This window comes from Littorina saxatilis, linkage group LG7 (assembly GCF_037325665.1).
Source record: "Littorina saxatilis isolate snail1 linkage group LG7, US_GU_Lsax_2.0, whole genome shotgun sequence".
NCBI classification, from domain to species: Eukaryota; Metazoa; Mollusca; class Gastropoda; order Littorinimorpha; family Littorinidae; genus Littorina; species Littorina saxatilis.
The window spans coordinates 51,355,061-51,381,707 of NC_090251.1; the positions used below are offsets into that span (position 1 = coordinate 51,355,061).

The 26,647-nt window shown below is 41.7% G+C and overlaps 3 protein-coding genes across 5 annotated transcripts in view; 2 read left to right on the plus strand and 1 right to left on the minus strand.

Annotated features, from left to right (window-relative positions):
• The window catches only part of LOC138970230 (trichohyalin-like), a 113,876-nt gene that overhangs the window by 9,275 nt on the left and 77,954 nt on the right, over positions 1-26,647 (plus strand). The window lies entirely within an intron of this gene.
• On the plus strand, positions 268-17,679 carry LOC138971761 (polyglutamylase complex subunit TTLL1-like). Of its 3 annotated transcripts, none has more exons than XM_070344560.1 (14): positions 268-582; positions 4,826-4,891; positions 6,816-6,958; positions 7,880-7,984; positions 8,626-8,701; positions 9,144-9,278; positions 10,217-10,325; positions 10,704-10,784; positions 10,995-11,057; positions 11,801-11,841; positions 12,212-12,257; positions 12,667-12,776; positions 13,747-13,800; positions 16,149-17,679. In XM_070344560.1, exons 1-14 carry the CDS (start codon positions 446-448, stop codon positions 16,267-16,269), a joined length of 1,287 nt encoding a protein of 428 aa, XP_070200661.1. In that variant the 5' UTR covers positions 268-445; the 3' UTR covers positions 16,270-17,679. The 3 variants fall into 3 exon arrangements, with proteins under 3 accessions (XP_070200661.1, XP_070200663.1, XP_070200662.1); XM_070344561.1 differs by lacking the exon at positions 268-582 and adding an exon at positions 4,358-4,415; XM_070344562.1 differs by lacking the exon at positions 4,826-4,891.
• On the minus strand, positions 17,740-26,401 carry LOC138971760 (uncharacterized). The gene is made up of 2 exons (XM_070344559.1): positions 26,178-26,401; positions 17,740-21,297 (listed from the first exon to the last, which is right to left on the minus strand). Exon 2 carries the CDS (start codon positions 21,272-21,274, stop codon positions 19,457-19,459), a length of 1,818 nt encoding a protein of 605 aa, XP_070200660.1. The 5' UTR covers positions 21,275-21,297; positions 26,178-26,401; the 3' UTR covers positions 17,740-19,456.

A 26,647-nucleotide genomic window follows, 5' to 3' on the forward strand; every position in this document is an offset into this window, starting at 1 on the left:
AGGTATTATATCAGGGTAATATATCAGAGATATTGTAGCAAGCTCGCTACAGGATATATGGTTTGGTACCCTTGTCAGGCTGCGCCATAACAATTCCAAGACCGTATCCGTGCAAAATAACCAACATTAAATTTGTTAAATATAATAACATAGCGTATATGAACATACAAACATCTAATATCATTAAAAAACAGAGAATGCAAAACTTGTTTGCGTTATTGTGCACTGCATAAACAATGTAAGATTAGTCTGAAAAATGTTCACGCGGTGGCGAGATTGGCTTACGAGGAGTAAATATGGTGGTAGGCTGGAAACTATGGACGCCAGATTGAGCTGTTTCAACGTGTTTGTGTGCTGTTTTGGTGCATTTGTCTCATAGTTTGAGGACCCTGATCGTTTTGAATACTATCCGTGACCCTAAAGTATACTAAATTTAAAAATTTTGATGAGCAGCTGCTGCCCGCCGCCTAAAATGGCCCGTTTGAAATATGCCACGGACTTTGACAAGTCTGTTTTGCTCAACAACTTTGACACCCGCGGATGGGTTCAGGTTTCCACCGACGATGACTGGAATATCTACTGGTAATGCAAAAGGAAAAGAAAACCCACATGAATGCTACATTTGATTTACTCAGCTTCATTCCATTGTTCCATGGAATTAACCTTGCTTCGGCACATCCGGCTTTATAATGTTTGCCACATATTTTATTAATCAGGGCCATGGTATTGGTACACCAGAACTATGGATCTGGTATTGGTACGTTGCAGGAGCCAGTATTGGCTATCGTCGCAACGGAAACTGATTTGGGGGGATATTGCACGACAGAAGTTTAACACCTGTTTATTTCTCCAGACTGTGTGTGTGTGTGTGTGTGTGTGTGTGTGTGTGTGTATGTGTGTGTGTGTGTGTGTGATTGATTGATTGATTGATTGATTAAACTTTATTACAGAAGGATGGAGATTTTAGGCATTGCCTAGTCTTAGAATCTGTCCTTGAGAGAGAAAGAGAGAGAGAGAGAGAGGAGGGCCCCAAAGGGGGGGTATCATCACGATCACGGGAAGGGAAATTTTAGCTTTCACGATCACAGTTACCTTGATTTTTGTTTTCACGATCACGAACACCAGTGGCAAATCACGGTCACGGTAAAAGTTGCATGTACGGAAAGCACGTGTCAAAGTAAACACAACCACACAGTAATTCGCTCCTCTGGATCTATTGTTTATCAACACAAAGTGAGAACTGTTGCACTTTTTTTATTATTATTTTTTTAATTCTCTTTCATACACACATGTATAGACATATCATGATTTGTAATCAGTAACAAGAATGTTGTTTTCATTGGTTTTTTTTTCTCTCTCTCTCTCTCTGTCTCTCCCTCTGTCTCTCTCTGTCTCTCTCTCTGTCTCTCTGTCTCTGTCTCTGTCTCTCTCTCTCTCTCTCTCTCTCTCCTAATTGTCATTGTCATTGTCTCTCTCTCTCTCCACTCATGCACATTCAACTCCCACATCCTCACTCACACACATGAATATATACTTGCACAATTTCACATTTCCAGAGCTAAATCTTGTAAACCCATTTTCTCAAAAACTATTGGGTGGATTGAAATTAAAGTACATGTATGTGTGATGGGTTCTTTATTTTCAACTTTGTCATACAATTTGAGGTACACCATCGCTGGTTTCATGGCCTTGAAAAACAAACAGGAATGCTACAGGCCAAAAATGGTTTTACCTGAAAGAAGCGCGCAGTGCCACTGAGCCTGCGAAGCAGGCGAGCCAACTAGGGGGGTCCGGGGGCATGCCCCCCCGAATTTTTTTTCAAAAACCAGTTAAAATCTGTGCAATCTGGTGCATTCTGGGCATCATTTTCAGGGCTGTAATAGTGTTGTGATCTTGTTAAAAATCCCATTTTAGCCTCCCCCCACCACCATTCAGCACACCTCCAAACTGGTGAAAACAACACTACTGTGCGCTGGCTTCATTGAGACCGGCGCCCGATCGCGTTGCGCGATATTCGCACGGATCGTTTTTGCGGAAATTTTTCAACTTCACCGGAATAAATTTGACTTTACCGGATTTTGAAAACAGCTTTATCGGATTTCCGGCAATTACCGGAAAAGTAGCATGCCTGACAAAATCCCCAACGAACATGACTTTGATCGTCTTTGACATGAGGATCAAGTGACCCAAACTGGCACGTCTCCCCGCCATTGTTTCTGAATTTAACCCATTGTTGATATTAAAGTTTACAGGCGCTAAAATAAATCCAAGCTTAATGCAAAGAAGCGACAATTAGAATCTATGCCAAGCGTGTCCACGTTGCTGGGATGAAAAACACATTTCTAGTTTCGGTTTTGGCTACACGCAGACTCGATCTCGAGCCAGTCGAGGTCACACTGAGCGAGTGACAGCCGGACGTGGCAATGTCGACAATGTCAATGATCTCACTCAAACTCAAAGATCTTGAACAAATGTCAAGATCTTTGCCTACATTCAGAACAGTCATAGAGCAACATAGATCAACATACCTTGATATTTCGTCTTCGGAAGGCATTCTCGCCGCCTGCTTTGGTCTGGCTTGAATCCACAAAATATAACAGAAGTTCGATGACATTACCGCTGCACGCCATTTTTGATCTTCGAATTCGAATTTGACTGAATGCACTCAAAACTTTTGCACGAAGCCCTTCCATTGGATGAAGTTTGGCAGACTTTTGCAATTTGCCTTCTGATTGGATCTCTTTTTTTGTGTGTGATTGGCTCTCTTAAACGGAAGCAATCGCTGTCAAAATCATATTTCTGAATGTGTTGTTGCTTCCCTTCAATCGGGATTGACCCCTTGACGAATAGAGGATCATAGAGTGATACAGCTGTGAAAAATGTACGTTGAAAATAAAATGCTTTGCAATAATGCCCATCACGATCACGAAAACAAATGACGATCACGATCACGAGACTTGATTTTTTTGTCATCACGGATCACGGGCAAAGTCCCATCACGATCACAGAAATGGAAATTTCGGCAATCACGGTCACAGAAAGGTCAAAAAACGCCAATCACGATCACGATTTTAAACCCTTTGGGGCCCTCAGAGAGAGAGAGAGAGAGCTCAGGATTTTATTGCGGAAGGATAAAGGTTTTATACAGCCTAATCTTCACAGGGAGAGAGAATATGTTTAGAGTTTTGCATTCAGCGTAATGTAGAACTGTAACCAGTGAATATTGAATCCTTGGTCAGCTATAGAGCATTTAGTCTTTCAGATTCATTAATTCTTAGAATATATATGTAGCAGGCAAGGGAATCTTCAGCCTTTTGGCGGAAATCCGCCTTTTTGATGAGCCCCAGGGTCATTTCTGAGATCGGTGTAAATCCGTTGAAAAAATTTGGGGGGTACGGTACTTTCATGTGCGTAACAGCTTCCATCGGCGATAGTTTATTCTCAATTGGCGTATTCTTATTTGGACTGAATGTTGCTTGTACGAAATTTGCCGAGGATGATAAGAATGCTGTCGGAAACACCCGAGCAAGTGGTTTTATGCTTGTTCCGGAATTTGCCGAAGATTTCCGAGCGCTTTCTTTGTTTTTACGGATCGTGCAGTTTTTGGTCACCATGCATCAACGAATTACGAAAAGTGAAAAGGCCCTTGCGGCCGAAATCGACTCAAGTGTGAAAATTTCAAACAGAATGAGGCAGAGCGATGTTAAGATATCAAATAACCAAAGGGAAGTAATCGCTCTTAATCATGGCGATCTTAACAACGTAGTAGAGAACGCTATGCTCTTAATGCATACGACATGTGTAATAGAGTAAGCGAGAGTCGTACGGAACCTTTTCTCCTGGCACCTGAGAGAATAACAAGCATTGAAATGAACAAGCGACTTAGGATGAAAGTCGCTTGTTCATTTCAATGCTTGTTATTCTCTCAGGTGCCAGGAAAAAAGGTTCCGTACAACTCTCGCTTACTCTATTACACATGTCGTATGCATTAAGAGCGATTACTTCCCTTTGGTTATTTGATATCAAGTGTGAAAAACAAATGGAATTTTGGTTGGCTTGATGAGAGAGTGAAGACTTCGATCTTGTTGACGAAAGGCGAAGTAAAAAAACTTGGATTCTGTTGGCTAAAGCCACAGAATGAATATGTTGTGTGTGTAAGGGACAGTGCCAGAGACTTTGGATTCTGTAGGCTGATGCCATAGGCTGAATATTTTGTGTGTAGGGTTCAGTGTAACTGTAAGCCAGCGCCAGAGAAACAGTCTTCTTAATTGATAATGATATTTTAATAACACTATCGCAGTGTGAAACTTTCCTTGTGGAGCCCATGAACATCTTGGAGTTAGAGGGATTCAATACCTTTATGTTCATGAATACATTCATCATCAGTGATCATCAATCCAGTGAACTATTCTGAGGTAACCTTTTTTGTGTAGATAGTTTCTGAATGTTAATTGTTCTGAAAGTATGGTTTAGTGACACCAAGGAGATTGTTACTGCATGCAGATAAAGAGTTGGTGAGTCATTGTGTAAATTGGATTAAATTTTGAACACATTGGTGAGAAATTACTGCAGCTTCAAGTGCACTGTTTTGTAAAGTTATGGTCTCTCCTGGTGCACGTTTTAGGTGTGGAAAATGCCCAAAACCCTCAGCTTCAGGGGGCAAGCCCCCCTGACCCCCTGGCAGGGGCCTATAGCGGCCCCCGCACCCCCGCATTATTTTCCTCCTTTTTGATGATTTCCTGTTCCCATGCCTGATGTAGATCATACCTAGATGAGAACATTGACTTAATATTCAGGGTTGACTTTGACTCAATTTGTCTTGCAGGGCTGGTGTCCACAACATTCGCAACATATTCAGTGTGGAGTGTGGCTTTCGCATGGGTGATGATCAGTGCGTTCACTTCATTTATTCAATTTTTTTTTTAAAGGAAATTGCAGTGGAATCCCTCTGTTTAGACCCCTTCACCTCATTCAAGACCCCCCCCCCCCAACTTTTTACGATTTTTTTTAGATTATGTTCATGACCTCTGTAAATGTACCTTCATTGTAAGACTTCACCAGTGTTAAGACCTGCTTTTCTAAACAAAAATTGTGGGACAAAATAACAATAGAAATGTACTCTTTTTATTGTTATCTTGTTCTCGTACCTCTCATGCACAGTCCCTTGTTCTATTTTTATTAGTGGGGTCAACTGTATTAAAAATAATTTTTCAACAATGTTACTGAATGAGTTGCTCATGCTCATGCAGACATATGACATGTACAACATCTCATTTGTTGTGAGCTTAGAGATCAGGTCCTACTGATAACATTATGTTGTTGTTTTCATCAGTGAGTGGTACATTTTTATTTATCAGGTTAACATGTTAGGAATAGGATTTACTTGTTTAGTCACTCAGGGATCGCGCTAGGATTTTTCAAATTGTGTACGGCTTACGCATTGTCGGCCAAAAAACGCGTAAAGCAGAACCGATTTTGCGTCACACTATCAATCAATCAATCAATCAATCAATGAGGCTTATATCGCGCATATTCCGTGGGTACAGTTCTAGGCGCTCTGCAGTGATGCCGTGTGAGATGAAATTTTATACGGCCAGTAGATTGCAGCCATGTCGGCGCATATTTACCTTTCACGGCCTTATTCCAAGTCACACGGGTATGGTAGACAATTATTAACTGTGCCTAAGCAATTTTGCCAGGAAAGACCCTTTTGTCAATCGTGGGATCTTTAACGTGCACACCCAATGTAGTATACACGGGGGGTGGTTCGGACACCGAAGAGAGTCTGCACACAAAGTTGACTCTGTGAAATAAATTTCCGCCGAACCTGGGATCGAACTCGCGCTGACAGCGGCCAACTGAATACAAATCCAGCGCGCTACCAACTGAGCTATATCCCCGCCCCGCACAGTTATATCATCACGATGTACGAAAAAACAAGGACAACTTTCGCTGCATGCCGTTTTGAATGAATCAAAGACAGGCTTGAACTGAAAGCGTCTCTCGGCCTAGATTTGTTATATGAAGTCTTATATCGCGCGCGTATCTCCAGACTCGGACTCAAGGCGCAGGGATCTATTTATGCCGTGTGAGATGGAATTTTTTGCACAATACATCACGCATTCACATCGACCAGCAGATCGCAACCATTTCGGCGCATATCCTACTTTTCACGGCCTATTATTCCAAGTCACACGGGTATTTTGGTGGACATTTTTTATCTATGCCTATACAATTTTGCCAGGAAAGACCCTTTTGTCAATCGTGGGATCTTTAACGTACACACCCCAATGTAGTGTACACGCCCATTTGGCGCCACACGCCCAGTGCATTTTGGGTGTATGTTCTGTTTCAGAAAACCGACCGGCGTTGCTTTGCGACGCTTGCGACACTCTTATGCCGAGAGCACGCCACCTCATTTTGTTTTATCCAAAACAGACTTTAGATTTGAACTCGCGCGCTTGTGCTATGTTTGATCAGAACAGACTAGAGATTCTAAACTCGTGCTATAGTCTGATTCAGTATTGGGATTTGCTGCTGAGCATGCCGTTTTGAATAAAAGTTGTTTTGCGTACGCGTTACGCAAAAGCGCCGGGAAAATACGTGGGCGGATTTTAAAACGCGTCAAATACGCAAAAAACATGCGTTAACGCGATCCCTGGTCATTATTTCTTTTATATTTTGCTTTGTTTTTAAATGAGAGGCATAATAAAATCCAAACTGGCTAGTATAATAGCTCTAAGCTTAGATTCTCTGAGTTGACTTTCAGGATTGAGATAAATTGTGGTTATTTAACTTTCTCCCATTTTTTGCAGAGTCATTAATCACTTTCCCAACCACGTAGAGCTGACGCGTAAAGATCTGATGGTGAAGAACATCAAACGCTACCGCAAGGAGCTAGACAAGGAAGGATCACCCCTGGCAGAGAAAGATGAAAACGGCAGATATGTTCACCTAGGTAGTCATCATCAATTCCATTGAATTGTCTGTTTAATGTATTTTGTCATCAAGGGTATTTGCATCATACTGCTATTTGCTTGTTAAGATTTAATTATGGTGGGTAGATGTTGGTGCCTCTTTCTTCAGTGTTAAATATTATAACATTTTTAATTTTAAACGCTGGTTTCCAAACTTTTTTTACTCTCATCTTTAATATATTTATGTATTCCTTAGTTATTATACAGGAATAGTGTCTTATCTATTCCTAAACATTATTTCTGAACAAAGTAAAGAAAGAAAGTTTTGTAATTCTCTAACTGGTCAACAGCAGTGGTCCAGAAAACAGTCAGAAGAATAGATTTATGTTGTATCAACCTAAACACTGTTTTAATTAATAAACTTGCAAGAAACAAACAATGGTACTAAAGAGAAGTGTACAAACAGTGTTGTTCCCGGGCTCAGAGGACCATAGGTCAGTTGAACCTGGATTGAAATCCAAATGTCCTGGCACAGTACTAAAAAAACCCTGATCTGAAGACTTTCTTCATGTCTAAACTTTTGCATGGTCGATTAACGAGGTGTCAGAACAATGCATCAGATCAAAAAAGTGTGCGTCTGTCACTCAGTGATTGGAGACAGGCCTGAGAACAACACTGCATACAGAAAAGTTTCCTTTAGTGTTCACATTTGGAAAAGTTGGTGTAAACTGGTAAAGATATATGTAGATTTGTGTGTGTGTGTGTCCTTGCATGTAGAGGTCCAAATTCTGCATGAAAATCACTTAAATGCTTTCATTTTCTGCGGGCATTATACCTTGGACCCCACTACCTATTGACCCCACCAGGGAGCACGTGGCCTACTGTACCCCAAGTTTTTTGTCTTCCTGATTTTCTACTTTCCCAACTTTCAAACCAATATGAGCATGTTGTGTTGTGTGCAGATTTCATTCCCCTGACCTTCATGCTGCCAGCAGACTACAATCTCTTTGTGGAAGAGTTCCGGAAAAACCCCAACACAACATGGATCATGAAACCCTGTGGAAAAGGCGAGCAAGCCCACACCATCTTTGAACTTCAACTTGATGTTTACGGCCATAGGCCTGTTCATTGGTCTTGTGTTCTGTATAACGACTCAATTTGGTGGCATGTACTGGTGGGTTATTTTTAACAAACAGGTGAATACTTTTCCAGTCATTTTAGCCCGTAGTTGTCGATCCTGCCTTTGAAAGTGTTCGCAGTTTGTGCTGCCACCTGCACTGCTTTCGGAAGGCTGTTACAAATGGAAATGTCTTTTTTTGAGACAGGAGTTTGAATGTCTGGCTGGCTGGCTATCTGTCTTTTGTATTGATAAGGCACTTACGTGAATAGAAAATATTTGAACAGCTGATTTTCTAAGTGGTTTAATGACACTGATGACTTGTGTTGTTGTTTTTGCATGTGTGAAGACCGTAATGTAAGAAGGCCAAGACTTTGTGGCCAAGGTTCTTATACAATAGAGCCCCCTTGGACAAAGTCAGGTCTTAAAAATGGGGGTACATTTTACGAACAGGAAATCTCAAAAACCAAGGTCTTAAAAGAAGGGTTGGACTGTATTGTATACCATACAATGCTGCTTTAGGCTCGGATACTTTTTCTCTCATGACGTCTATCAGCAAGTGTGATTGGTTTTGAATCATTTGTGTTTCAGCCCGAGGCATTGGCATCTTTCTGGTCAACAAGTTGAGTCAGCTGAAGAAGTGGTCTCGAGACGGAAAGGGCAACTCGTACGTACTTGATTGGTTGAGGAGATTACTCTCTGTTTTTGTTTGTTTCTTTCTTTTTGTTTTTGTAAATGTGTGTATATTAGGTGTTGGTTTCTGAAGAGTTTTGGGGCTGCTCTTGCAAAACCAAGATTTGATTATCAAGATTATTATTTTTGCTACAACATCAAAAGCAGTAAAAACGGGTAGGATGTAGGCATGTCCCATAGTTGATTCTTTTATTTTATTTTCTTGTGTGTGCCCATTGCGTCTTTTTACTCTGTGCCCTTTGACAAAAAATGACAATGAGGCCAACACAGTATCAGCATACAAACACGTCTGCATTGTACATATTTTATTTCCAAAGGATTGCAGCATGTGTAACTGCTCAGAGCAGGCAAGAGGAATTAAACTGTAGAGCATCAGACTTTGTTGACAGTCTTTTATCTAGTTGGCGACGTTTCAGGTTTGTGGCGCCCACGGCGAAGGAGACGTACGTCATCTCCAAGTACATCGACAACCCGCTGCTGATTGGTGGAAAGAAGTTTGATCTGCGTCTCTACGTGCTCGTGACGTCATTCCGGCCTTTGAAGTGCTACATGTAAGTTCCCCGGAAACTTGATCCCTGTGGAGCAATTATGTAGGAAGACCTTAGAGTTTGTTGGTCATGTAGACGGGTGCAGTGGCCTAGTGGATAAGACATCGGCCTCCTATGCGGAGGGTCATGGGTTCGAATACCCAGCATGCTTCCTCCCAAAGCGGCGTATGGCTGCCTAAATGGTGGGGTCAAAACGGTCATACACGTAAAAACCCACTCATGCAAAACACATGAGTGAACGTGGGAGTTTCAGCCCATGAACAAAGAAGAAGAAAAAGTGTTTATGTTTATGGTTTGGAGTATACAGTGGTACCTGTTATGAAAGGACAGCTTGGGGACCAGCCAACAGTGTTCTTACATTGTAGGTGTCCTGTAATGACAGGCATATTTGGGGCTGGGTGATAGGCTGGGTGATAGGCTGGGTGATAGGCTGGGTGACAGGCTGGGTGACAGGCTGGGTGACAGGCTGGGTGACAGGCTGGGTGATAGGCTGGGTGACAGGCTGGGTGACAGGCTGGATGACAGGCTGGGTGACAGGCTGGGTGACAGGCTGGGTGATAGGCAAATGGTCAACATGTGTCCTTTTGTGTGGATGTGTTCTTGTAACAGTGGGGCCTCACATGGGAGGTACCACTTGTCTATGTCTTTGCTTTCTAGACTTCAGTGGTGAGAGCTGCATGCAAGTAAGCTCAGGTTTTATCAGGACTGTGACATTGTTGTCTGACAGTGAAGGTGTTCATTAACACACCGAGTGTCAATGATTGTAGTGTAGCCTGTAACTGTAAGGGAAATACGGTGAATGTGATTCTCTGGAAATTCATTTTTAATCAATTCAGGCTTGAGCAATCCTGGACCCATGCACATCTGCAGATGTCATTGTCTGTAGATTTAGTTTTAGGAGAGAATGTGCGCTTATTGTCATTTTTTGTCTCCCGTTTTAGGTATCGACTTGGTTTCTGCCGGTTTTGCACGGTCAAGTACAACGCAAACGTCAGTGAACTGGACAACATGTTTGTTCATCTCACAAACGTCTCCATTCAGAAAACAGGGGTCAGTATTCTAAGGTTACAACGGTATTGCAGTGGAACCCCTCGATTTTGAAACCTGACTTTTTCAGATTTTAAATTCATAATGTCTGTAGATGTACACCCTTTTTGTTGCCTGAGTTTCAGACTTTATTTTGGAAGTCTTAACAGGGGTGTTCCACTGTATCCTTTACAAAAACAAAAACAACAAAACAACAACAAAAAACGGGCTGTGAATTACTGTAATTTTATGGCTTTTACATTTGAATCATGAGCATTTCATTTCATTTCAATGTGTCTTGTAAATGTAAAGTTCACCTGCCATTCAGGCTTTTTGTCTGTGTTTTGTTTCTCCTATTGTGACGTTTGCAATTAATGATTTTGCTCATTTTTGTCACCACAGGAAGATTACAACGCAATTCATGGCGGAAAATGGACGGTGGAAAACCTGCGTCTCTACTTGGAGGGAACGAGAGGAAAGGAGGTCAGTTGGAGATAATGGAACTAAATTTTGTATTTCGCAGTAGATGCCAGTACAACCTATGCACTGCTTCGATCATCTGTCTCCACATCTTTTTAGCTTGTTTTTTACCTATCAACTTACAATAATGATGTGGTATCAGTTTTAAAGTCAGAAAGTTTTAGATGGGAGTACTTTTTGTAGCCTCTAATTCCGTGATTTTTTTCTTTGCAGGTGTCAGACAAGCTGTTTGATGACATCAACTGGTTGACCGTTCACTCGCTCAAAGCTGTGGCTGTAAGTATGAGAGCTGGGCTCATATATTAAAATAGTTTTTGACACATTGCCTCTCATGGCACCCTATAGCATTGTCTCAAAACAAAAGTGATAAGAGTTGTCCGTCCCTGCCGTAGCCCGCGGCGCTGTCGGTGGGTAGTTCCGATTGTTTTGTTTACGTCCAAAATGGCTGAACGAGAGAAGATTAGTGGTGGAGGGAATGTTACTGTGTCTGCTGTTCAAACTACGCGGGTAAAGAAGTTGAAGGGCGGATTGTCATGCGGTTCCATTTTGCAAACTCAAACCGGAACTACCTGCCGTTCCAGGGGTGCAACTCTGTCCGACTATCGCGTTAGTTTCGAGACAGTGCTATACCATCTATAGTTTAGTAAATTGACACTGACCCATTACCTCCCTTGGCATGCAAAGTGACCTTACCCCACAGCGCCAGTAACACACTAGATCCGCACCATCTCCACCTGAGCACCTCCACACCATGCTACAGTTATGGTTATAATTTCTCCCTGTCTCTCATTGCTTCCCTTGGGCCATGATGTGGAAAGACAGTTGATTTTATGTGAAATGTAATGGGTTAAAACAAGAAGTGGTTACCGTTAAATAATTTTGATGAAATTTGTTTGGGGGGGGGGTGAAAATTGTGTACAGTATGTATTGTTTTAAATTGAATTCGTTTATTGGTGTACGTATGTGTTCTGAATGTAGAACAGATTTGTTATTCATTTAATTTTCTTTTCATTCCACAGGGTGTGATATCCAATGACCGACACTGTTTTGAGTGCTATGGGTAAGCCCTGACATGCATTGACAGTGTTTTGTCCTTATCACCAGTTCTTTTGTGTGTGTGCATGAGCTTTTTGTTTTTGTTTCATGTGTGTTTAGTACAGAGTCTTTCTTTCATGTTCAATGACCATATGACATTAGCTTTTGATTTGGATGATACACCTCATAATTATGTTACATTTTTCAAAGAATTCAGAACCAAAGAATGAGAAAAGAACAGATACGGTCTAATGGCAGTTTTTGATATTGAAGAGGATTTCCATCCTGATGGAATCAGCGACAGGCTGCCAAAAATTTGATTAGGAATTTACCAAAGCTGGTTTCTGTTATGTATTCTTTTTTTTATTGAAGAGGCCGGCTTCTCTATTTTGCAGGTATGACATCATCATTGATGACAACCTCAAGCCCTGGCTGATTGAGGTAAAGACATCTTTTCTCTCCATATGTCTGACAAAGAGTTTAAAGTTGATTTCCTGCAATAAAAGAACCGTGTCCTGCATGGCAAACAAAGTTATCGCATCTGCCTCCCAAATAAATGAGAGACATAGCTACTGTGTGAGAGAATCAGATGAGATGAATGCTAGAAACAATACTGTAGTACATATTATAACAATACAATGCAATGTTGGTATCAGATTGCTGGTTCAGACGGAAGTGTTTCTTGTGGCTTAGTTGTCACACACGATGAATAAACACAGTAAATATTGGATCACAACTCAAAATAAAACCATAGCTTAGGACCCACCCACCTCATACTTGATCATAAAAAATCATGCCTCCATTATACATGAACAGACATACTTGCATTTGTCCATGCTGTGTACACCAGGTGAATGCCTCACCTTCGCTGACAGCAACCACCTCCAGCGATCGCATCATGAAGTACAACCTTATGTCTGACGTCTGCAACATCGTCATCCCACCTGGAGAGTTCCCAGAGTGAGTGCTCACATTCTCTGTCACACTTTTCTTCTGTGCTACAAATTCTACATTTTTTGGGATGACATCTTCTCTGATACAGTATTAGGTTGTGAGTTTCAAAGAACAATGTTGTTGTTATTTCAGCAACAGAATTGAAAAATATACAGTGGAACCCCCCTTTTAAGACCTCCTAAAATCTGAGAAAATTAGATCTTAAAACGGAGGGAGTCTTAAAATGGGGGTACATTTGCAGAGATTATGAATAAAAAGTCTGAGAAAACAGGGTCTTAAAAGGGGGGTATTAGGTTGTGAGTTTCAAGGAACACTGTTGTCGTTATTTCTGCAACAGAATTGAAAAAAATAGCAGGAAAGGCTGGGGGCGGAAGGAATTTTCAGGGGGTTATAGAAAGAGGGAGGGCGGGATAATGGAAGGAGGATTAGGGGCAGAGGAGAATGGAAAGAGGAGAAGTAGGGGGGAGGGGGGGGGGGGGGGGAGGGCAGGTGGGCAGAGAAGTTGGTTTGTTTTTTGATTGTTGGCTTGTTTGTTTTTATTTGGGGGAGGGGGGGGGGGGGAGGTTGGAGAGCATGTAAGACCCTTTTTGTATGAGCTTATTCTGTCTGGGTATGTTTTAAACGTTATAGTTTTCAAAAAAGGGAAGGATGGTCAAGGTTGGTGGGAGGAATGATATAGGCACAGGAAAAGGAGAAAAGACCAAGAATTCATGGACTTTAAAAATATGTTGTGTCTGCTGGACAGCATAATTGGAAAGCTCAGGAGTTATGCTGTGGAAGTGTCATGCTTCTCTTTGGCTTGCTACTTCAAGGTTTACGGTTTTATTGTAACTCATTACAAGGGGCCCACTTATTGTAAAGCTGCATTATTTTTTTTAAGTGTGCAGTTATACACAGCTGTTTTGGGCCCTTCAGACTCTCATTTAGTTTTGTATCAGTATGAGTGGCATTATGTTTTGTTATCTTTGTTCAACAGTGTCAGGTGGAACAAAGTGCCAGCCAAGGAGAATTATGGAAACTTTGATCTTCTGTAAGTTTTGTTTGCTGTCTCTGCTTTTGAAGTCCGTTAGTTAAAACCACTTAACCGGTTGATTGTATTGTAGTACAGTGGTACATGTGATGTTAGTCCCCTTCCATGAGAGGACACTACCCAGAGTAAAGGACAGAGAGAGAGAGAGAGAGAGAGAGAGAGAGAGAGAGAGAGAGAGAGAGAGAGAGAGAGAGAGAGAGAGAGAGAGAGAGAAAGAGAGAGAGAGAGAGAATGCATATGTGTGTGGGGGGGTTTGTACGTACGCGTGTGAGATAGACAGCTAGACAGAGAACGCCAGAGGGAAAAAAAGAACGCGCGAGAAACAATATGACGTCATTAATCATCATAAAAATTCATTACACTGTATGTCACGTGCCGTCATTCCATTCTTTACATAAGCTTACCATCCCGAAGAAGGCAGTAACGTGCCGAAATATTGGTTATAGATATAAACATTGGTTATAGATATAAACATTGGTTATAGATATAAACATTGGTTATAGATATAAATATTGGTTATAGATATAAACATTGGTTATAGATATAAACATTGGTTATAGATATAAACATTGGTTATAGATATAAACATTGGTTATAGATGTAAATATTGGTTATAGATATAAACATTGGTTATAGATATAAATATTGGTTATAGATATAAACATTGGTTATAGATATAAATATTGGTTATAGATATAAACATTGGTTATAGATATAAACATTGGTTATAGATATAAACGTTGGTTATAGATATAAACATTGGTTATAGATATAAACATTGGTTATAGATGTAAATATTGGTTATAGATATAAACATTGGTTATAGATATAAATATTGGTTATAGATATAAACATTGGTTATAGATATAAATATTGGTTATAGATATAAACATTGGTTATAGATATAAACATTGGTTATAGATATAAATGTTGGTTATAGATATAAACGTTGGTTATAGATATAAACATTGGTTATAGATATAAACGTTGGTTATAGATATAAACATTGGTTATAGATATAAACATTGGTTATAGATATAAATATTGGTTATAGATATAAACATTGGTTATAGATATAAACATTGGTTATAGATATAAATATTGGTTATAGATATAAACATTGGTTATAGATATAAACATTGGTTATAGATATAAACGTTGGTTATAGATATAAACGTTGGTTATAGATATAAACACCCAACCTGGTTACTGCTGTGTTTTCTTTTTATTTAAAGGACACATTGTGTCTTCCATTTGACCAAAGTATAAACATACCTGTCATTACAGGCCACCTGCAGTGTAGGGACACATTTGGCTATTGCCAAGTGTCCTGTCATGGCGGGTACCACTGTATTCAGACCTGGGAACCCCAGTTTTGCACTTGGAGTATTCTCAAACAAGCTTGGTGTATTTTCAGAAAAATGAGCGTACTCCACACAGCATTTTGAACATCCATGATTCAAAGATGCTTCACACGATTCTGTCGCACCGTTACTTAAGTTCACCAAAACATTTAAAACAAATGCTTCTTTCAATGTTAACTGACACAAACTGTAATAATGTGTCAAAATACTGGATCGGCTTCGGGATGCACTTGTGAAAAAAGTAGTCTAGGAATTTTTCTCGTCGTATTTTTTTTTTAATGATCGTACTGATAGTATTTTAGACAGTCATGCATACAAAATACAGCGAAATCATATGGGTTCCCAGGTCTGTGTATTTCTTCACTGCATCCTCTGCAAGTGTGTGTGTCTGTGTCCGTTTTGACATTTCTGGAAATTAAACGCTGCAATTTGTAAATTGTATTTCACAGCATAGCTTTCAGAAATGTTGAGTAAGTTTTCTCCACTTTTGACCATGAGATCTTTGTATGGGTTATTCTCCAGAGCTGTGTACCATTTTGTGATATGCACTTGTAGTCCTTTAAATGATTACAACTTATATTTAAATGGCAACTACTGTACAATGAATTCTCTTTACTTTTTTTCAGTAATACTTCAGTTATATATAAAATGATACAGGCATGCAATGAAAAACATAGTATGTAATATTGTCTGTTTAAAAAATAATTGGTAGTGTTGAAATCCATGTCACAACTTTTGGTTTCCATGTTACGAAGTTGACATACTTTGAAACCCTTGTAATTAACTGAACATAGACGAAAGAAATGTGTAAGTATTTCTAATTCTTTATCTGTAGGCCAAGGATATGTATGGAACCAGTATTTATTATTGAAATCAATTTGTATGGTTAAAATGTGACAGTTAAGTAAAGACATGTCAACTTCGTAACATAGTTTCTCCTGGTACACAGCTGTGGAGAATGACCAATATTGTAATACTGCCTAGGGTTGACGAGGAGCTGGCCCAAGCAGAACTCCTGAGCCAAGAGGTCAAGGCCAGGGCAGGGGCCAGCAACGCCACAGTACGAGGTGCCAGGGACCTGCGCAAACCCACCACCTGGAAATGAAGGGAGATCTGAGACCCAAGGGAGATAAGAGACTGAAGGGAGGGAATCTCTTACCAATCCTGTGCATTTTTTTGTTCTGGAGACGTCTTTCACTGATTCAGATTCTGGAGACTTCTTTCACTCATTCAGATTCTGGAGACTTCTTTCACTCATTCAGATTCTGGAGACTTCTTTCACTCATTCAGATTCTGGAGACTTCTTTCACTCATTCAGATTTTGAAGAGTTCTTTCACTCATTCAGAGTTTGAAGACATCTTTCACTCATTCCGAATATGGAAACTTCTTTCACTCATTCAGATTCTGAAGACTTTTTTCACTTGTTCATATTCTGGAGACTTCTTTCACTCATTTATATTCTGGAGAGTTCATTACTCATTCAGATGCTGGAGAGTTATTTCACTCATTCAGATGCTGGAGAGTTATTTCACTCATTCAGATGCTGGAGAGTTATTTCACTCATTCAGATGCTGGAGAGTTATTTCACTCATTCAGATACTGGAGAGTTAATTTACTCATTCAGATGCTGGAGAGATATCACTCATTCAGATGCTGGAGAGTTATTTCACTCATTCAGATGCTGGAGAGTTATTTCACTCATTCAGATGCTGGAGACTTCTTTCACTCATTCAGATGCTGGAGAGTTATTTCACTCATTCAGATGCTGGAGAGTTAATTTACTAATTAAGATGCTGGAGAGTTATATAATTCATTCGATGCTGGAGAGTTATTTCACTCATTCAGATGCTGGAGACTTCTTTCACTCATTCAGATGCTGGAGAGTTATTCCACCCAATCAGATGCTGGAGAGTTATTTTACTCATTCAGATGCTGGAGAGTTATTTCACTCATTCAGGTGCTGGAGAGTTATTTCACTCATTCAGATGCTGGAGAGTTATTTCACTCATTCAGATGCTGGAGAGTTATTTCACTCATTCAGATGCTGGAGAGTTATTTCACTCAATCAGATGCTGGAGAGTTATTTTACTCATTCAGATGCTGGAGAGTTATTTCACTCATTCAGGTGCTGGAAAGTTATTCCACTCATTCAGGGGTGAATAAGCACCTCCCAGTAGAAATCAGATGTCTCATTATGATGATTGACTCAATTACTTGTGATTTTGATTAATTCCACAAACCATATACAACCAACTTATGACTACTTCATTGTCTTATTTAAAAAAAAGTTGTAAATTTTTTTTACTGCTTATCTGTATCATTTGTAACTTTGACATGGAGTGTGAGTGTGTGTGTGACCCATGAATGTGAGCATGAATTTAAGAATGTCGGTGTGAATTTTTCACGGTGTGTTTGCTGCAGCCATGAAGCGAACGTTTTTTGTAACTTGAAATGATGAGAAGGAGAACTGACAGTACCAGATTGCTTGAAAAGAATGCACAGCTTTCAGAATCATGACAAGAGTTGCTTTGCACTTCATTGCATGTGTTTGAGTGTAGTGTGTGTGTGTGTGTGTTTAGTGAAGAAATGGAGCAGAAACATGTTGAAGTCATTTTCGTGATAACTTTTGTCCCTTGAACCAGAGAGGCTATGCAGGATTGAAGGACATTGCACAAGTAACAAAAGAAACAATATGTAAAGGAAGAGTGCAGATAGTATTCCTCCTCCAAAACAACACTCAGGAGAACCGCAAACTAAACAACCGGGTTTTTTTTCTTTTCATTTCTTCAAAGCAACTGAAGTATAATCCATACACCATTACGACAAAACAACATGTATGCAGACAAATAATGTAGCATATCGGGTTAGCCCAACGTTCGGACAATATACACAACTCTCCCAAATCCGCGTGTGTTAGTGGACCATGTTCGGAATCCATGGGTCAGTCACTATAGCGATTGGTGTGTCTGAAACGCGTGGACAGGGAGCACGTGTGGATTGTTTGTCTCACTAAAAGCAAGGGTATTCACTCTTTCACCCGACAGAGTTAACAATTATTTCCAAACATCGTCTATTCCCGAAGAAAGCGGAAAGGAAGACAACCCCTCTCGATCGAGCTGTTTTGACAAGGTAAACTTTTGTGTCACTCTGACTCGTGCAAAGATTTTTCTAGCACTTTGACACACGCAAGCCCCCCCCCCCCCCCTCACACACACACACACACACATACTGACAATCTCTGTGTGTGCTGAGACACCTACGCTCACCTCACATGCCTTGTCAAATTTTACGTCCTTATTCTTTAGAGACGTGCCTCCAAGACTGCATCTCTTTTTGAGGAGTGGCGGAGGGTCCACTGTACTCGAGCTGTGATAGGCTCTGATCTCTCCAAATATGGCATCAGGTGCGCGGATGGCTTTCACATACATGCACCGCGTCACCCTTTTACTTTAGTCTTAATCAGTAAATATGTTCTTCGAGGATTCTGCACCACTCGCGCCGAAGTCACTTATAGACAGGACACGAGTCAAAAGTCAGGCGTCGTTACTTCATTCATTTGTCAACAATCTCAATCTAGAACAGTTCTGATGAAATTGATATTTGACGTTTTCTGTGGCAGCAGTGGTCAATTCGGGGCATGTTTTGTAAATATGCTAGCTCCTGTTGAACTCTTTCAGCAAAGCTTCCAACTTTGAAGCACACCACGCCACAAAGAACATACGGCTTTCCCGCGAGGGCACATGTATACAAAGTACGCATTACACACTTTGGTAGGCGAGACATTCTTATCAATATATCCATGATAATCTCCATTATATCCACGATAATCTTAACAAGAATATATCCATGATAATCTCATGATATATGAAAGATAATCTCTACTGAAACAAGAAATTCCTCCGAGGTAGGAAAAACACCCCCGTTGGTCAAAGGGAAATAACCATTCTCACTGCCACCAACTGAGAAGGTTATTTCCCTTTGACCATTAATATCTCCCTCTATAAGTCCTTGTAGAATCTTAATCCACCAATAACTCCCTAACCGTGTGTTGGACTGGTCCCAATTTTTGTACGGGCCGTCTCAGGACTGTATAGAACCTGTTCACCAAGTTTGGTGACGATCGGTCCGTTCATTCTTGAGATCTATATGCGAACACAAACAAACAAACAAACACATGGAGCGAATCCTATACACACCCCTATACCGGGGGTGTAAAAACGAAAGTAGCCTGGCCTTTCTGTACCAGAGCGCACTCAAGATCCTGTCGCCACCATTTCTGTGGTTTCCCACATCATCTTTTTGACGTCGGTTTCTTATTTCTTCGTCCTGTGCGCGAAGCTGAACTTGTATGTTCTCCTGGAATACTGTTCAAGACACTCGTCGATAGCGACGAAAAGGAACGACTGTCAAATGAGTCGTCACGGTCTTTGGGCAGCATTTCTTCAAATTCTTCGAGCTTCGGAATCGGCCCTTGAAGTTCGTCATCCCTTTCTGTGGGTGTTAAGGTTGACGATGACCTCCGCACTTCATCAGGAAGTTGATAACGAGGAGGCGTGAGGCGAAGGTCTTGGTATCCCGCAGGGGGACGTCTTCCGATGGAGTGGAAATCGTCAGTTTCACAGGGAGCTTGTTTCCGTTTGCCTGAACTAAGAGGCAAATTTGACCTGGGTAGTTTTAGGTTGCCCCCGACTGCTCCAAGTACTTCCGATTCCACGTCGAAAGTTTCGTCAGAATCAAGCTGATGAAGTTCGTCCTCAGAAGCCTCGTCTTCAGGATTGTAACAATACAGTTCTGGAAGCGCGACAATGTATGAGGCTTTACCAAGGGACGGAGTGGCACACACACCTTTACCTTTCTCATCATATGTTCTGCCTGCCTGGAACTTAGGTGTGTGCTGTTCTCCTCTGGGTTGCTGTTTATTACTAGTAATTGGAATACCAGTGCTATTTGCAGGCCTTATTTCCGTGTGAGTTCCTTTATTCCCAGTTTGCTGTGGGACAAAATCTTCAGCCGTCGTCGACGCTCGCCTGGGAGGAGTTTCTTCTGTTTTTCTTTCTGGGTCTTCATTTAGCGCGTGGGGAACTGTTCCATTGGATTTGTTTGTACATGATATCCCCTTGAACCAGCCCTTTTTGCAGCCAAGCACCAGAATCACAACATTGAAAGCGAGGGCCGCGATGAAAAACACAATAAACGCTATCATCCAACCGTTTACACCGCCAGCACTTGCCGCGGTTCCTTCATCCGTCCCCTGGCAGTTACACAACTTGGCATCCTCCCCAGTGCAGCGTGGATCAGGTACTCTACACGTGTAGCGACAGGTAGGGTCACAGGCGTCACGCTCCACGTACACCGTCATGGAATAGTTGGCGTGTCTATTCTGCGCAGGGTAGCTGAAACTGGCCAAGATGACTCCAGAATCTTTGTAAATCAGATGATCGGAACGACTCGTCGCGAAGAGAGAATAGGCAGGAGAGATTTCTCTACCGTCATTGTCCACGGTTGTCCTGGATATGCTCGCTTCCATGAACTTGGAATTCGTGGGAAGCCAGGTGACATTGACTTCGTGTGTATCTATGACACGCACCTGGAAATTGTTGACCTCAGACTCCTTGTACTGCTGGGAGTGACCTGAAGCTAAGACCTCGTCCACAGTAAAGGGTGTGGTGAAATTGGAAGTCCTGCCCGGACTGGTGCTCTTGCTGTACTCGCCAGTACAGTAGTACTCGCCATAGTCCTGACTGGTCATCGGCATCAGGACGGTCAGAGAAGGCGTTTTCCTCTCCCAGTCACCCTCAAAACTGACATGGGTGATCTTCGGGAGGTCCTTGTCGACGCTTGGTTCCGTCATCGCTGTGGTCATATTCGCGATGGACTTGCGGTTCCAGGCTGACCTGCGGATATGGAACAGCGAGACGAACAGCCTGAGGTCGTGCAGTTCGTCCCACTCTGACGCTTCGGGCGGTGGTTTGCAGACGAGTTGTAGGACCTGAGCGGATGTGTGGAGTTGAAGCCAGGGACGAGGCAGTTCTCCCGTAGAGTCAGCTGCTGCTGCTCCTACGGCAGTCCACGTCAGAAGGGTAAGTAGGAGGATAAGCTTCCCACTCATCTTGGCCGCTGGAACCCGGTATTCTGTTGAAAGAAGATAATAAATCAGCATGAAGCAGGACAGTCAGGCAATGCAGATATTGTAGAGGTTGCGAGGAGAAAGACCCAATACTTAGTACGGAACCGAGACTAAGATGGTGTCTTTTTTCTTGTCTAAGGCTGCAGAGGTAACATACCCCCCCCCCCCAAAAAAAAAACAAAAAAAAACTTCACGAAACCGCCCCCTCTCCCCCGGGAAGTGATACCACTAAACGGGATGTAACACTGGCAGTCTCAGACGAGAAAATTGACCATCTTTTTTTCATTTCCGTAGTTTCAGTACTGAATCTTCGATCGTTTTCTCCGCGAAGGTCAACCAAGCTTGCACGGACTACGCGTTCTAACACGTTTACATCGAAACGATTTATTCAACCAAGGATGAGAGGGCGACACCGACGAACAATACAGTGAAACCTTTCATTTTAAGATTCCATCAATACAGTGGTCGCCGCTTAATAAAGCCAACTCTGGACCGACGAAAAATGGCTTTAATAAGCGGCGGATTTATTAACCGGCGGTCCAGGAATACATCATTTTCGAGAAGAAAAAAAATCTTCTCTTTAGTTTACGTCACTCAGTCACTTTCTTTCGTCATTTACACTTGTTTGAATCTAAACAAAACTTCACGAAGGATGTTGAACTTTTGTTTTAGTTATGTACATGTACGTGTACTTTGATCACTTCGGTACATCAATAATTTCACTGTCACCGTCACGAATCATTACTCGGCAGAAAAGAACGATTTTATGAGTGTTTGTTTGTTGGTCGTCTTCCACATCAGAACAAGATCATGTGAGTTTTAGTCACAAACTACGTGATTTCTCTGAGAAAACTGGCTTTAATAAGCGGCGGGTTGGGTTTATTAACCGGCTTTTTCTAATACATAAGATATAGTGATAAATCCGGACCGTCTGAAATCGGCTTTTATAAGCGGCTGGCTCTATTAACCGCGGTTTTATTAAGCGGCGTCCACTGTACCTGATTTTCCCACAAATTTAAAACAGATAGACTTCTTATGTTACAAGTTTAAGATTTGTTTTTTATTAAATTCCGATTTTGTCAGCCTTTCTACAGTATATATAACACGATAAGATGATCTAAGACGCCCTGTAGTGTACTACACCCCCCCCTCCCCGCCCCCATCCCCACTTCTCTTGGCTTTTTGAAGCTCGGAAGTTCAGAAAAAAACACTGAAGTAGCAGCGTACAGGATAAGGAAACAAAGAGTTCGACAACTCGCATGCCGCGCTCATCGTGCTTACAACGTAACACGAATAACTTGCGATTAAAACCCATTAACACTGTTTATTCCCCCCTCTGCTTCTTTACCTCTGTAAACTTGTAGGGGTAGTTTTTTTTCGATAATGACCCAGCAACCAAACAAATAACGACCCAGCAACAGCCTGAATCCTCGATAGTGCAATGGGTTGAGAGGTTGTTCTGTTTCGGTACTACTTTTTGCGACTGAAAAGTTCCGAACGCTCTAATGTACAAAGTATACATCTCTGGAGCAAACAATACAAACATACCGCATTTAAATTAACAACTACAGGCCTGAACACATGAATCTCCATATAAAATCCATGAGTTCGGTTGTTTTCTGAATCTCATCTGCCGTGCCGTCAAGCCGTTCATCACAAGCAATTTCCCAAGGCAAGTAACTCATACTTTGTCTAGCGACAAGAGTAGTTCCCCTTCTTTTCACTCAGTTCCTTCGACAACAGACTGCAATCCGACGGTCAGTTTTCAACAATATTTCATTTAATAAACAGATCACACGCAACCAAATGCACACATCTCATCAATTTAAACAACATAAAGGGGTTTCATACACTATTTTCCCCAGAAAACTGAACTTCATACAGTTTTTAACGTTGGAACACGGGTGCAAAAGTTCGTCTGCTAGTCCCATTTGACGAAAAAACATTATTCTAAGCGATACCAAAACATATACAGAACACACAATATCTGCCTTTGCCGCCACAGCAGAATAACAGCATATCTGTGTACTTGATTTTAGCCCAAAATAGGAAAACTGACAAGAAGTGTTAACAGAATGGAATGATTTGCACGGAACTATACAACCGCGCATTAATCGATCGCCTGCGCAGGTTGACTGGTTGAGAGAATAGGATTCGATCAAACTTTCGCAAAAAAACTCCTCTTTTCTTTGAATAACTGAAGAAAGGAGGAATAAAGAGGTTACACACCTCGTCTCAGTGATTATAAAAAATAATGGTCTCAGTTCGCGGTCATGAAAAAGCTCGCTAAAGCTCGCATTTTTCATGATCCGCTAACTTCGACCATTATTTTTGATAATCACTGAGACTCGGCATGTAACCTCTACTTAATATCATATCATAATATCACGTTGTGTCTCGAATAACGATAATTATATTACCACTGCACACTTCATCGAGCGATTTGAAAAATATGTGCTATAACCTTACGTCATTTTCAAGCTGTTTCGGGGACGGGGTTGACCTCTGTGATACGAGTCGAGCGAATTGTTTATCATAATCAAATCAAAGCCAATGAATATATCTACATATACACATATACATCATTTTGGAACGTTGGCAGTCTCTTTGTGTTTGGATTATTTTATATCTACATAGTCTATCGGCTTCATTTAGAAAAATATCGCATGGTGCATTGATGTTTCAAAGGGGAGCATCTCGTTACTCCCCCGTATCGTTACTCCCCCGGCTTGTTACTAACCCTAACCCTAATAATAATAATAATAATAATAATAATAATTCTCTTTATTTATATAGCGCCTTATCCGAAGTTCAAAGCGCTTTTATGCCGTGTGAGATGGAATTTTTTACACAATATATCACGCATTCACATCGACCAGCAAACCTCAAGCCTGTTAGGCGAATGTTCACCTTTCGCGGCCTTTATTCCAAGTCACACGGGTATTTGATGGACATTTTTATCTATGCCTATACAATTTTGCCAGGAAAGACCCTTTTGTCAATCGTGGGATCTTTAACGTGCACACCCCAATAACCCTAACCCTAACCCAAAGGGGGAGTAACGAGCCGGGAGAGTAACGAGCTGATCCCGTTTCAAAGATAGTCGCACATCAAGATGATAAAGGCACAAGTTTAATTTCATGCTCTAGATTACAGGCACCAGTCATGTAGCTTCATGTTCATTCGCTTCTGTCTGTGTACGTGATCGCACAGTCCGGAGCATGGCAAACATAAAGCTAGTGTGGCTTGTCCGGCGCCTGGAGCGCGACAGCCATCCCCTCCCTTGCGATATTTTTAAACTGTCTGGAGTCTGGGTCACACCCCATCCTGACCTCAGGTCAAAATGAGTTCGGCTCATTCTCTCCCTGACAGGATGCCTTGAGTTTCATTGTCTGGCAAGGAAACCGATTTTTTTTTTTTTTTTACATAGTTAGATCTTTTCGTAATGTGTTATGGATATAAGCAGATTCGCGATCGTCGAGTCGATAATGATTTTTCTTGGTGTTGTGTAATTTTTAAATTACAAAGGAATTGATATAAGACAGTTTCAAACGAGCTATTTTTCGCGGCTGTATTTACTGTGCAAACAACTCTAAATATGGCAAAAGTGTCACGTGATAATCAACCGTTTGGTTTCAGAGATCGCTGGAGCAGACGATTTGTTTGACAGTGATGCAACCATATATTACGGTCTCCTTCCGGCAGCAGTCCCACAATTTCGACTTATTTTGACCTTAGAACGATGTCTTTATCATAACTGTGAAGAACAGAACGGAGATCGCTGTCGAAGTCGGCCAATCTGCAATCATCATTTTCGTCTCACGAACACTGCTCGAGAACAACATATGGGAGATAACTCTGTATTCTTGGTTTGATAGATTCGCGTAGGACTTTAGCGTCCGGTCAGAGAGATAACTGGCAATAGCCGTTGAGCGATGACTGATCAGAATGGGTCACACCCGGGGAAACTGATGCCTCTCGAGGGCGGATCTGGGGGGGGGGGTTTACACGGGTTACGTAACCCCCCCCCCAAAAAAAAAGAGGTAATTTATTGGCTCAGGATGCACCAGATAGCTCTATTTTGCTTCTTTGGATAAAAAAATTTTTCGGGGGGGCATGCCCCCGGACCCCCCTGGAGGCTTAGGCGCCTTTGGCGCCGTCAACTTGTATCTTCGCAGTCATTTTGTAACCCCCCCCCCCCTCCAAAGTGAATTGATCCGCCCTTGCCTCTAATTGTTTTACCGTGAGGGCGTTAAGCAATACTTATCATCATCCGGCGCCTGTACCTACAATGCATGAGCCGCACCATGACTGTGTCGTCTCAGTTGAAATCAGGCTTAAACAAGTCAATCAAGAGCGATCAATTACCACCCAAGCGTAGTAGGTCAATCGATCTAGTCTATGAAAACATGCCGATACACTGTTCTGCTGTCGGCTATCTCCAGAATCAGCCCCGTAGTAGTGACGTCCTACACTGAACGAAAGTGAACATTTTGACGACGATCATTACACGGGGCTAAATAGAGAGATTGACCCCATGTCGAGCTTTTTCGGTTTTCAAGTAAACAGACAGGTCTCATTTATTTCAACCTTCGTGCTAGAGTGAATAGACCGTAAGTCTTATTGTAATCTGCGTCTCGCTTCCAGCAATATAATGTGGGAGAATCAGTCGTAGATTACAGGCCGGTCACACAATTGTTCATTAACCAACCGGCGTCTCAAGTTAATAATAAGCAGTTCACGGTTATTCAAGACAGGGAAACCACAACAGACTCACGTGTCATTAATTTTAACTGGTATAGAGAGAAAGCCTGTGACAACGTGTTCCAGGTTCACGGTCATCAAAGGGGGATTGGTTGGGTAATGAAATGACTAACACTTATACCGGCAGGCAGCGACTTGAGGAAATGACGAAGATCACAGACGAAAGAACCAGAAAACGTTGTTCATCACGTACAGTCCTTGCCCCACATAACAGGTACCGGTCCCTGCAGGTACCAAACACGTGAAGCGACAGGTAGGGTTTCAGGCTTCACTCTCTACGTACGCTGTCCTGGAATAGTGGTCGTGTCTCTTCCGCGCAGGGTAGGTGTACCAAGTACACTTCTTTCTGTCGAAGTGGGGCATTCGCGAGAAATGATACATCACGAATGGCGGAGAAAGGGCAGGTAGCCTAAGATTGCATGAGGTAGGGAGATTGGTGTGTGTGTGTGTGACGCTCGTCTGCACCTGTATGTGCGACAAGGTTTACACAACACAGGCGCCTGAAATTGATATATTCCCTGCGGGGGCAAGGATAGGTGTGTCGTTCAGGGCCGGACTAGGTAAGTACGAGGGGGTGGGGGGGTTATAGAT

Excerpts from the sequence above, each read along its gene's own strand:
- LOC138971761 (XM_070344560.1), top strand. The coding sequence starts at position 446 with ATGAGCAGCTGCTGCCCGCCGCCTAAAATGGCCCGTTTGAAATATGCC. Across the intron at positions 4,892-6,815 it reads TTTCGCATGGGTGATGATCA|AGTCATTAATCACTTTCCCA; the intron begins GTGCGTTCACTT and ends CATTTTTTGCAG. Across the intron at positions 10,326-10,703 it reads TCTCCATTCAGAAAACAGGG|GAAGATTACAACGCAATTCA; the intron begins GTCAGTATTCTA and ends TTGTCACCACAG.
- LOC138971760 (XM_070344559.1), bottom strand. The coding sequence starts at position 21,274 with ATGAGTGGGAAGCTTATCCTCCTACTTACCCTTCTGACGTGGACTGCC.